We start from the raw sequence: 12,678 nt of genomic DNA, 5'->3' as shown, positions 1-12,678 counted from the left end.
TGAAGGAGCTACTAAGAAAAGAGACTGAAAATCTGATTGAAGGGATAGGTTTTAACAAGCCTCTAAAAGGAGGGGAGAGAAGTTTAGGGAGGGAATTCCAGACCGAAAGGCCCAGACATGCCTGTTTGCACAGGATTGATTAACATTGAAGATGGTTACAAGGCCTAAATTGGAGGCTTGTGGGAGCTAGAGAAGGTGGAGTGTTGCCATGGTGGAATTTGGAACCAAATCCTAGCCGGACAGGTCATAAATTGGGAACAGAGCAATGCTGCGTGAAAATGCAAGCAAACGTGATTAGTTTAGCTTTGGAAGCTTGGATGTGTTAGACTGAAGGGCCTGTTTCTGTTTAGTATGCCTTTATGATTTGGCATGAAGTGCAGGGCAGCTGAGTTTTAGATAATGTCAAGTGCCTGGAAAGTGCAAGGTGTGAGACCCAAAGGAAAATGAAAGGAGGATCTTGATGAAGAGGCCTGCCAAAACTTGGTGGATTCAGGTAACCAAAAATCAGTGCTGGACGATGAGCCAAAGGATAAGGTTTATATTTAGTTGTTACTAATATCTGCAAATAGATTTTGCTTTGCGTTGTTGCTAATACACAAATGTATTACCATAGATATGTGTCTTCAGTACCACTTCAAACAACAGGTGTTAGCACGGAATTCTTAAAGAGATTTCCTCCCCCTTCCCCTCAAAGTGATTTATTGATTCAATAAAAGTAAGGGTGTGAGATGGTAGCTTCCTGTAGTAAGCTCTCCAGCGGGGAAACCAACAACTTATAAAAAGCCAGGTAAGAAGGAATGATTATCCAAAATTGACTGCAAGGCCTGGTTATTACGGCCTTGAACTGAGTATTTATTGTAAGACGCAGGAGTCCTGTGGAATGTTAACTTTTCAGACTAAACTGATCTTGAGTCTCTTCCTCACAGCTACAGGCCTCAGGTTTCTTCCACCACAAGATGACGGTGAAGAAGCAATGTCTTCGGGCGACTCTCCCCCGGGGAGCAGCGAGCTGGACCTTGAGGGAGTCCCTGAGCGGTTTCGTGCGGGGTTCTCCTCGGTCCACGGACCCCGCCTCTCGGTGCCGCGTCTGTGGTCGACATTCTTGGGGCTGCAGGGCAAGCGGGCGGGATTGGGAGCCGGTGACCTGCCCTCCCGCAGCCGGGCCGGAGGCTCCTGGAGGAATCGCGTGCTGGAGGCCGCCCGGGACGGGCCGGCCCGGCGAGTCCCATCACCGGCGGGGGGGGAGCGAGTCGCTCAACCGCCTCAGCCGGGGTCCGGCCGCGAGGCAGCGGGCGCCTTTCGCATCCGCACGGCGACGGGCTACGGCGTGTGGGGCACGGTGCCGGCGGGCACCCGCTTTCGGGCGGCTCGGCAGAGGTGGCGCCCTCCGTCGGAGAACACCACCCCCCGCCGTCGGCCGAGTGTGGACGACGCCGCAAAAGGGCGGGAGGAGGCGCTGGCACGCGACGGGCTTCGGAGCTCGAGCCCAACGGACCAACCGTCAACGGCGGCGGCCGCGCTCTCTTGGAACAACAACCACGACGCGGAAAACAGGCAGAGGAGTGCCGAGGAGGCTTGGAGGCGATTGATTGAGAAAGGGAGGGGAGTCACCGAGGAGATTGTCCTCCCGCTGTCCGAGCAGGAAGCCAGCCGATCGAGCTGCAGAGCTGTACCTTTCACCCAGGTGAGCGAAGGTGGGGGGAAAAGAAAAAAGCAGCATGATCGCACGGACGTGGTGGGCCGAATGGCCGGTCCCTGTGCCATACTGTTCTATGTGTTCTCTCTCTCTCTCACTCATCTACACCACTGTATATATTAGAGTGGTGCTGGAAAAGCACAGCGGGTCAGGAATGAAGGGATCCTGCCCGAAACGTCGATGTTCCCGCTCCTGGGATGCTGCCCGACCTGCTGCGCTTTTCCAGCACCACTCTGATCCTGACTCTGATCTCCAGCATCTGCAGTCCTCACTTTTCGACTACTGTATATGTGCCGGAAGCGAAAACCGCGCTGAAGAAACTCAGCGAGGTCTGGCAGCATCTGCGAAGACTGTGAGAGAAAAAAAACAATTAACGTCTCAGTTCTTCAGAACTTATTGGATTCAAAAACTTCAGCAACGTCTGGCAGCATCTGTGCAGAGAAGAGAGAGAAGAAACGTTTCGAGTCAATTGATCTTGCTTCAGAACTTAATGGACTCAAAATATTTACTTTCTGTCTCCACAGGACCTTGCTGAGTTTCTGCTGCACTTTCTGTTTTTGTTTTAGATTTCCAGCGTCCACAGTTCCTTGCTTTATTTTATGTTTTATATATGTACAGCGTGGCAAGAAGTAAAACATTGACTATATTCACTTACCCAGCCTCGACTGAGCTCTGGGGAAGAGAATTCCACAGTTTAATGACCCTCTGGGAGAAGAACGTCCTCCTCATCTCTGTCTTTAAATGGGTGACCCTTTAACTTTAATAGAAGATCGTAGAATCCCTGTGGTGTGGAAACGGGCCATTCAGCCCAACAGGTCCACACTGACTCTCCGAAGAGCATCCCACTCAGACTCCCCACCCCCCCCAATCCTTATAACCCCAAATTTCCTACGGGTGGCCCACCTGGCCCTGGACACTACTGGCAATTTAGCATGGCCAAACCACCTAACCTGCACACGGTTGGACTGTGGAAGGAATCTGGAGCACCCAGAGGAAGCCCAAGCAGACACAGGGAGAATGTACAAACTCGATGCTAGAATTGAACCCAGGTGGTGTGAGGCAGTTAGTGCTAACCTCTGAGCCACCATAGTTCTAGACTCCCCCCATATTAACTGTTTGATAGTCGCACTTAAATGCTAACTACTAGTAAATCCATTTAAAATCTGATGTGGAGGTGCGGGTGTGGGACTGGGGTGGACAAGGTCAGAAGTCAGATGACACCAGGTTATAGTCGAACAGGTTTATTTGAAATCACAAGCTTTCTAAGCATTGCTCCTTCATGAGGAGGGGCAATGATTAGGAAGCTTGCGATTTCAAATAAATCTGTTCGACTATGACCTGGTTTTGTCTGACTTTAAAATTTATAATCCTTTGGAGCAGCCATGGCCATTTTTAGAGTTTATCATTTTTGGCTTGCCATAGAGGAAGTGCAGAGTAAGTTCACCAGAAAGGACAACCTAGAATTCTATAAGGATAAACTGAGGAGGCTGGGCCCATTTTCTCCAGAAGAGACTTGATCTCAGAGAAACATGCAAAATTCTTGATTGTCTAGAGAAAGAAAATGCAGAGTGAATGGTTCCTGTGTTTGTGAAGTCTAGAACCATGAAACATAGTCTCAGAATAAGGGGAGGCCATTTAACACGAAGATGTGGATGAATTTTTTCACACAGATGGTGATGAATCTTTGCAAATCTCTACCCCTAAGGATGATCAGTCATTGAAAATATTCAAGACCGAGAGAGTATTCAAGACCGAGAGAGATTTCTAGACATTAATAACATCAAGGAATATGGGGGTGGCACAGGGAAATTGCATTAAGGTAGATGATCAGCCGTGATCTAGAATGGTGGAGCAGGTAGAAGGGGCTGAATGGCCTACTCCTGTTCATACATCATTATGGAGACAAGGGAGAGAAATACCAGGGAGATGCAAAAAGCTAGAGGACTACAGACATTTCAGACATTAGGAGGTGAAATAAAACAGCCAAGGAAATGTGAGTACAGAAGATTTTAATTACTTTTACAAACAACGAATTGCCCTAAATAGATGTTGCCTTCTGCTGTGACACTGCACACAAATCAGTCTGCTGTGCTTGTTATGATGTCTTCAGTTAGTCCTGACCTCAATCAGTGGGTGTTGGCACTGAATTCTTAACAATGTCTCAAAAGTGCATTTTGGCTGTGTTGCTAATGCATATATTTCACGCAATGCAACTTGCCAGAAGTGCACAAGGTATTTTTCCAGACTCTTTCTCATACTCCAAACAAAATGAAGTACAAATACAGAACTGGACAATGTAGTAGGAATGATTGGAGTCCAGGAGACCATTTGGCCCATTGTGTCCATGCTGGCTGTCTTCATTCAATGCACTTCCATTTTTGTTATCAGAGGGAGTGTTCTTGTCCTCTGACACTGGCTGTTGGCATTGTTCATGTCAGCTCTTATAGCTGAGCTGGTAGAAGTGGGGCTTTACAGTTCATCTTAAAATCTAAATTGAGAGCAAAAAGCCCTTCTCTCCACTATCATACCCCACTGCTAATAGGCTGTTGGTGACCATTTGGATGAACAGTAATGATTTCGACTAGGGCCTCTCAAACCATGTATACTGACCCTCATTTGGGTCGCAAGGCAAGCATCTTGGGGTCATGATGCTATGAGATAGCAGTGGTTTCATGTAGCTCCAATTGAAGATCCCTTTAAATCCTCTTTTTGAAGTGGGTGCTGTTATGTTTTCAGAAGGATCAGGAGGTGGAAGTGTTTAACAGCAGTAGGAACTTTATGTTGTAAAGTGGGGGGAGGGGGAGAGATGTTGTGTATTTGTTAATTGTGGTGGACTGTCACTTCAAGAGTCTGCTCACAATGATGTCATCGGCATTCTGAGTGGGAAACAGTTTAACTTATTTTTCCGTTTAAAATGGGCAGTGACTTTATTCGGACTCTTGAAGTGAAAATCCACTGTACTTCTAACTGTTGTGTCCTCATTGGAGAAAAGACCTGATTTCATCTCCAATGAAACCAGTGAAGAGGTTTTTAAAATCCTAACGGAGCATTGGAGGAGGTGGAGGGGGCGTTAACATAATGAGAGGCATGGATATGGTGGATAGTTGGTGTCTTTTTTTTCCAGGGTCGAAATGTCAAAAACTGGGGGTGGGGTGGGAGGGGGTGCATATGTTTAAGGTGAGAGGGGAAACATGCTCGGGAGGTGGTAGAAGCAGAAATTAAAGCAATGTTTAAGAAGCATTTAGAGAGACACATGAACAGGCAGGGTATAGAGATACAGACTAAGTACAGACAGATGAGATTAATTGAGAACATCATCATGGTCAGCACAGATGTGAAGGGCCAAAGGGCCTGTTCCTGTGCTGTTGTACTGTTCTGTATTCTATGTCCTTGCTGGGTACATTGTCCATGATGCGAACTTGGGCTGTGATTTCTCAAGCAATGGCTACTCTTCCTGCTTTATGCTGTTACCCTCTCATTCCTGTCTTCTTCCTGTGCACGGCTACTCAGAACTGCAGGAGTGTTATGGCCAGAAGGACATCACTGAGCTCATTGTGCTTGCACCAGTTCTGTTACCGAATGCCAATGTTCCCCCTTTTCTCCAATTCTCTTGCATGTTATTTTTAACCAAATAATTATCCAATACCCTCTTTACTGCCTCAGTTGAACCATCTTCTACCAATTCCGGGAAGTCATCTCCAGAGTTTGACTACTTGCTGAGTGAAAACCATTTTTCTCATATCACCCTTGCTTCTTTTACAAATACTTTAAATCTACACCCTCTGATTTGTGCACCTTTTACAAGCAGGAACAACATTTCTCTATCTATTCAATCCGTTCATGATTTTGAAAATCCACTGATAATATAATTAGTAGAAGTAGCTAAAGGGACATTGAGGACCAGTAAGGTCTATACCCCTCGCAATCTATATCACCAACTAGGAGATTATACACTGTACTCATCTGATATTGTGGGCCACTTGGGCAAAGCCCAATGTGTGCTTGTTCCATTCAAGAACTTTGATTGTCTTATGTGCAGGTATCTACATAGCTCATAACATATCTTGAGCATAAATGACTTTGGTAGTGTCCCTAGCTCTGAGCAAGGAGACCTGGGTTCAAGTCCCCTTGTTCCAAAGGTTGTGTTATAGCATCTCTGTGTAGGAAACATATTTATAGCACAAGTACTAGTGTGGCCAAATTTAATTAAAAGCCTAAACAAATAATACAAAGGCTTGAAGTTAGCCTCATTCCCTACCCCAGTGATTACAGCTGTCAACAATGCAAGATTTTGTATTAATAAATATGTTATTGTGTGCAGCAGCTGAAACAATAAGTATAGATGCCTGCTGTGCACTATTGAAAGGATTACTTGAGTACAGATGGAAATGGATGGAAAGAGAAAGTAAAGCGAAAGAGGAGGGAATATACAGTGTGAAAAGGTATAGAGAAAGAATGAGGGAGAGACGAAGATCGAGAGAGAACAAGTGAGGGAACGAAGAGAAAGCATCAGAGAGAAGGAACTTGTCCTCAAGGCTTGACAATTTCCTTCTGTCACCCATTAATTTTTTAAACCATCTTTCTCAAGCCCCAGCTGAGGTCTGCTTGCAAGGCTGGTAAGTGGTAGTCTGGCAGAGATAGTTGCTGGTGAGGCCAGGCTGTCGGGGAAAGAGTGGAAGGGGTACATGTTGGTAAGATTCAGGTCGATGGTCAAGTGTCTGCACCCCATACAGTGCAGGGGTCGAGTGGCTCTCTCCAGCGGCTGTGTTTGGAGGCAGAACTGCATGTGCTCTTGGCCTGTCCACAAGAGGGAGCTGATGTGGCATGATATTGCAGTGTGTGGTGAAAAGTCTGGCTTTAGTTTTCCTGCTTTCAGTGCTTCCTCTTGGCTCTCACGCGTAGAAGCCTCGTCCAGGCCATCCTTATGGTTGCAGCTTCTGGAAGATTTTGGGAAGCGTGAAATCGATTGCCTGCTGTACTTGTTGACACCATTTAAAGGTCTAGAGCAAACTTAGTTTACTGCACTCGCAATACTGCCATGGACTGGCCATATTTCACACACATTAGATCCCAGTAAGGCTCCGATAAGGGAGCTTTTGGCACAGGAGAATTATTCATAAAACCTCAAGGTGCAAACTACAGAGCATATGGGATAAATTGAGTTGTAATGGCTAGGCGACACCGCAGCTTTGGGCTTCAGAAGCTTGTGGAATCTGTGTAGGAGCAGGAGAAGGTTAAAAGAGGTAAAGAGTCATAGAATCATACAGCATAGAAACAGACTCTTTGGTCCAACTCGTCCATGCCAACCAGACATCCTGATCTGACCTAATCTCATTTGCCAACATTTGGCCCATATCCCTCTAAACCCTTTCTATTTGTAAGCCATGCCTTTAAAATGTAGTAATTGTACCTGCCTCTATCACTTTCTCTGGCAGCTCATTTCATAAACACACCACCATCTGTATGAAAAAGTTACCCTTCGATTCTTTTGTAAATCTTTCCCCTCTCATCTTAAACCTATGCCCACTAGTTTTGGACTGTCCACTCTTTGCCCCTCATGATTTTATAAACCTCTATAAGGTCACTCCTCATCCTTAGATGCCCCAGGAAAATAGCCCCAGCCTATCAGTCTCTCCTTTTAATCCAAACCCTCTAGTCCCAGAAACATTTTTGTAAAGAGGTCCACTGCTTTATGAACCCTAGAGGATAAAAAAACTTAAGTTGGAAGTTAGGAGTAGAATTTCAAGAGAGGTATCAAAGAAAAGGAAGGAACAAAGAGAGGAGGGAACAGAAATGGAAAGAACAGAGGAAGGAGCAGAAAGGGAGAGGAGAGGAAACCAAAACAGAAGAGGCTGAGATGGGGAGAAGAGAGGTGACAACGAGAAGGGCAGTGAACAAAGAGGGAGGGAAGAGGGGAAACAAAGAGAGGAGGAAGAAATAGGAGGAGGTAACAAAGAGAAATTAAGAAGAGTGTGTGGTGGGAGGAAAAAGAGGTAGAGAGAGAGGAGGAAGAATCAGAGAGACATGTAAAAGTACAGATAGAAATGTAAGACCTAAGGGAAGAGAGAGGCAGTAATTATTGAGGATGGAGAGAAGGTGAGAAAGAAGTGCAGGTGAAAATAGCTAACAAACACTCAGAAAGGGAAAGTAGACTGGGAGCTGGAATGTGCTGCTTATTTATTGTGTCAACAAACTGAAGAGTGTCTTGCCCCCTCCAAGACATTGAGTCTAACTGATTTCAGCAGGTTGGTGATTGCTGTTTAACAGAACCACGTCCCTTTGGGAAAGAACTGGGAATCCCAAAGCTAGGTAATGGGTTCAGTGCAGGCTCTAAAAGTTAGCAATATGAATTCTCTGCTTTACAGTTTCAAGGTACCTCTGCAATTGCTCCTTTTGTAATCTGCATTATGGGGAATCGAAGCACTATGTTTACATTGCTAGAACTGGTTACTTTATTTCTAATGACACAACCTGTGAAGAACTTGCATGTGTATAGCACCATTTTTAACTCCAGAATGCCCAAAGTATGTCCATAGTCAATGAAGTACCTTTGAAGTGTAGCTCCTGTTAAAATAGAAAACACTTGGTTAGAGACAAAAAAACTGCAGATGCTGGAATCCAAAGTAGATCAGGCAGGAGGCTGGAAGATCACAGCAAGCCAGGCAGCATCAGGAGGTGGAGAAGTTAATGTTTCATATGTAATGCTTCAAGACCTCGAGAAGGGTTACACCCAAAAAGTCAACTCTCCAACTCCTGATGCTGCCTGGCTTGCTGTAATAGAAAACACGGCAGCCAATTTGTTCATAATGAGCTCACACAAGTGTCAACATGATAATGACCAGTTTTCTTTTAAAGAAGTGTTCTTGGTTGAGGGATAAATGATGATTTGGACATTGGAGAGAACTTCCCAACAGTTCTTCAAAATAAGCTATTCATCTACCTGAGAAGGCAGACTCGTGCAACAAAACCTTGAGCAATGGTTGATGAGGAAGGGAAGTTATACTGGGACATCAAGCAGCAAGTGGTGATGGTGAGGGAGAGCAGCTGGAGAAGGTGAATGGATCTTCGTTCTGGGAAAAGAAGGTGCCTTTGAGGAAAGGAGAACTCCTGAGAAGAAGAAGCAGATAACCAATGTTGTGAACCATATGCTTCATTTACATATATCCCTCATTGCTTAACATTAGTTTCCCTTCATGTTTGTAGTGATCTGATATGAATTGAATAAAGAATCCCTATTTCATGATTTTTGGGCTGTCTGTGTGTTCAAATCTCATGCTACACAGGGATGTCATTTCAATGTTTCAGCTGCAAGAGGGCACCTCTGACACTCCCAATGCAGTACTGAGGGAGTATTGCGCTATCAGTCTAGATCTGCACTCAAATCGTGGAATGGGATTTGAACCCAAAACTTGTGACTTGGGGTGTGGTACTCCGTGAGCCAAAGCTGACAAAGTCAACTTTGGAAGATTGCTTCCCACACTCCAAGCTGAAGACTGTTTTAAATTCCCTTTGCAACGGATTTGGGATTTCCAATCTGCCTGCTTATCCTGTGGGCTGTCTGGTATTAACATCAAGCTCATTTGATTAATTGTCTCTTTCTTTTCACATCTTCCAGAGCATTTCGCATCTAAACTGCAAGGCCTTTAACATCCAAAACCAACTGTGCTTTGGCCAGTGCAGTTCTTTCTTCATCCCCGGGGCAGAGCAGAGGTTGAACCAGTCATGCTCCAGATGTTTCCCGAGCCAACTAAGGAAGATCGTGGTCTCGCTGGAGTGTGAAGGAGTCCTGGTAGTGAGCAGAAACATCACTGTGGTAGAAGAATGTAAGTGCGACCTCGAAACAGAGCAACCCTTGAAGAACTGACTTCTTGTCTCCTTCCCTGATTTGTTCATGTCACTGGCTGATAGAGAGGGAATAATGCAAATGGGAGTACTTTTGGGAATTCTTTTTTCATTGGTGTCCGTTTTTCACAAGCATGTCCAGCCATTCTTGCCGTCAATCCTGTCTCCCCGATGCTTGGGTGGGTGGGGGAAGGTGGGTTGTAAGTATGCCTTTCCCTCCCTCTAACCTCTTTGTCTTCTGGGTCCATGTGCAGCTGCCATTTGGTTGATCTAACTGCAAGCTGGAGAGGGATGCAACTGGCAGTATATCTCTGGCCTGACTGGTGCAAATCACAAAACTGCCCATGGACTTCCCCTCCCTCCTTATGTTGGTCACTTTAAGGGAGAGTGGAGTGTAGAGCAAGTTATGATAATGGAACCTCATAATCAGATGTCACAAATTAACTGGATACTCCCACACTTCTATTCTCCACTTTGATGCTATCTCAAGCCGAGAGGTGTGAGGAGTATTTGAAAAGGACTGTAAGCCAAAAAGGAGCATTAAGTGATAATCAAAAATTTGGATTTTGACAGGAGTCTTAAAATGAATGGAGATGAGTTTGGAAAGGAGTACAAAGTTTCATTCCATTTAAGTCAATGTTGAGTAAAATGAGAGACAGATGTAGAAGAGACTGGAGTCAGAGTTAATAAATGTGTTTCCACGTTAATTGGAACAAAAAGACCAGAGAAGGGCGGATGGCACACTTCGATTTCAGCGAGAGGAGTGGAGAATCCTAATTATGGTTGTGGCATTTGATGTCCTGACAGGGGATTTATTGTTAAGATGCAAGTACTGTGCACAGCCAACTAGCAGATTGTGAGGAGAGCTTTTCTTATCCTGAAGGGATGAATTGGCCTTTTAAAGGCTTGCTGTCGTCAGGAATCTCATGCATAATTCCATGAGGTGAGATCTTTTCAAAATAGGTGATGGTATGGCCTGTTTCTGCCCCGTTTTCTCACAAGGGGGGAATAATTGCAGGGAATAATGAAACAGAACTGTTTGGAATTTTTTGCTCCCATCTAAATGGTGTTTTCAGGAAGATTATCGATCTGACAAATTTTTCTATCAGCACGCGATTTTTATCCACAAGGACAATAATCCTTGTAGTATCACGTTCAAAAACATAACCTTGCTCCCTACACACACTTCTCAATTTTGTCAGAGCAGCAACTTGTACGGTGTTCCTTGTTGGTGCCAGGTTTAGTCAGTCATATGACAAAGGGGCAGAAGTAGGCCATTCAGCCCATTGAGTCTGCTTTGCCATTCAGTGATATCACGACTGATAATCCTCAACTCTCCTTTCTTGCCTTTTCCCCCTAACTGGATTTAAAACTCTATCTCAACCTTGAATGTACTTAATCACCCAGCCTTGTCAGCCCTCTGCAATAAATAATTCCATGGATTCACAACCCCTTGAGTGAAGAAATTCCTCCTCATCTATGTTTTAAATAGGTGACTCCTTACTCTTAGGTTATGTCCTCTGATTCTCATCTTTTTACTTCTCTGGGATACAACATGACTTGGAACAGCTCTGGTACTTGAGCTGTTCTTTGGCTTTAGGTAATGCTGAGTTGAGATGTTAACTAAGAAGACAAGCATTTTACTCTCGGGTGGTTCCCAAATTCCTGCTTCTGCATTCCCTCAAGCTCTTAAATCTGGATGATGCCAGCCTTCTCCCAAAGTCTGAAAGGGTTGGTTTCTATAATTGATGATATGCATACCACCTCTACAATGACCCAACAGTGGACAACAAGGGTTCTCAAATGTTGATGTTGCATCAAAGGAGAATGCTGGTGTATTGGTAAAATCATTGAGTTATTAATCCAGAATGGCAGATGAATGTTCTAGGGACATGGGTTTTAATCCCACCAGGGTTGGAGTTGAAATTTGAGTAAAAAAAAACTAGAATTAAAACTGGTCTAATACTGATCGTGTAACAATTATTGTACAAGAATCCACCTGCTTTACTAATTAACTTCTAAAGAAATCTGCTGTCCTTACCTAGTCTGACCTATATGTGACACGTGGTTGACTCTTGACTGCCGTCAGCAATGTAGTAGCCAGCCACTCAGTTCAAGGGCAAACAGGGTACTAAACGCCAGTCCTGCCAGCAATACCCACATCCCATACAAGAGTAAAGGAAAAAAAAGCTATATATAAAGTAAAACATACTTATTGGTATGCTTTGCTATTGCAATTTTTGCAAATATAATTTTTCATAGGATGTGAGCATCACTGGCTGGACCAATATTTATTGCCCACCCAGATTCCGGCTGGAAAAAGGTGTTGATGAGCTGCCTTCTTGAACTGCTGCAGCCCATGGGGCATAGAGACACCCAGTGCTGTTAGGACAGGAATTTTAGGATTTTGACCCAGCAACCATGAAAATGATATTATTCCAAGTCAGGGTATGTGTGTCTTGGAGGGGAACTTGCAGGTGATAATGTTCCCACGTGCACTGCCTTTGTCCTATTAATGGTTGTGGTCCTCTTGTTTGGAAGCAATGGTCAAAACGAGCTTTGGTGAATTTCAACAGTACATCTTACAGATGGTGTACACTACTGCGATGGAGCATCGGTGGATAAAGTACCGATTAAGTGGGTTGCTTTGTCCTTTGAGTTTCTTGAGTATTGTTGGAGCTGCACTCATCCAGATAAGTGGGGAGTATTTCATCACACTCTAGGTTTTGTACTGTGGATATTGGTTCAGTGTGAAGACATGTTACTGAGTGAGTAGCTGACTTCAGCCACTGTAGCCCTAAGCTTTGGCATTCGTTCTGTACCTCTCTCTCTTTTATGACTTTTGGTTGTTTTTCCTCCTGACTCTTTATGTGGCTTGGTGCTACATTTTGTGAAAATCCCTCCTTTGAGGCTTGGGAATCATATCTTCAAAGGCGCTTTGAGTGTAAGTTGTTGTCATCATCTGTTACTTAGCCTTTATTAGTCCAAACTGTCTAATGTGTTTGACCTTGCAGCTTGTCCTAAAATTCCTGGTTTGATTCTTGACTCTGTGCAAAAGTGGAAATGGGCAAGGAATCACCAGCTTCTTTCTATTCCATCCCACCTCAAACTGGAGAGATAAACAGGTTGTTGGTTGCTTT

The 12,678-nt window shown here is 44.6% G+C and overlaps 1 protein-coding gene across 1 annotated transcript in view; it reads left to right on the top strand.

Annotated features, from left to right (window-relative positions):
- Positions 1 to 801: 801 nt before the first annotated feature.
- LOC140468059 (uncharacterized) overlaps positions 802 to 12,678 on the top strand; it is a 146,530-nt gene continuing 134,653 nt past the window's right edge. The window contains exons 1-2 of the mRNA XM_072564246.1: positions 802 to 1,684; positions 9,312 to 9,519. Coding sequence (XP_072420347.1) covers positions 881 to 1,684; positions 9,312 to 9,519 — 1,012 coding nt within the window. The 5' untranslated portion in view covers positions 802 to 880. The remainder of the gene's footprint in view (positions 1,685 to 9,311; positions 9,520 to 12,678) is intronic.

This window comes from Chiloscyllium punctatum, chromosome 46 (assembly GCF_047496795.1).
Source record: "Chiloscyllium punctatum isolate Juve2018m chromosome 46, sChiPun1.3, whole genome shotgun sequence".
Classification (NCBI taxonomy): Eukaryota; Metazoa; Chordata; class Chondrichthyes; order Orectolobiformes; family Hemiscylliidae; genus Chiloscyllium; species Chiloscyllium punctatum.
This window is presented reverse-complemented; position numbering and strand designations above follow the sequence as displayed.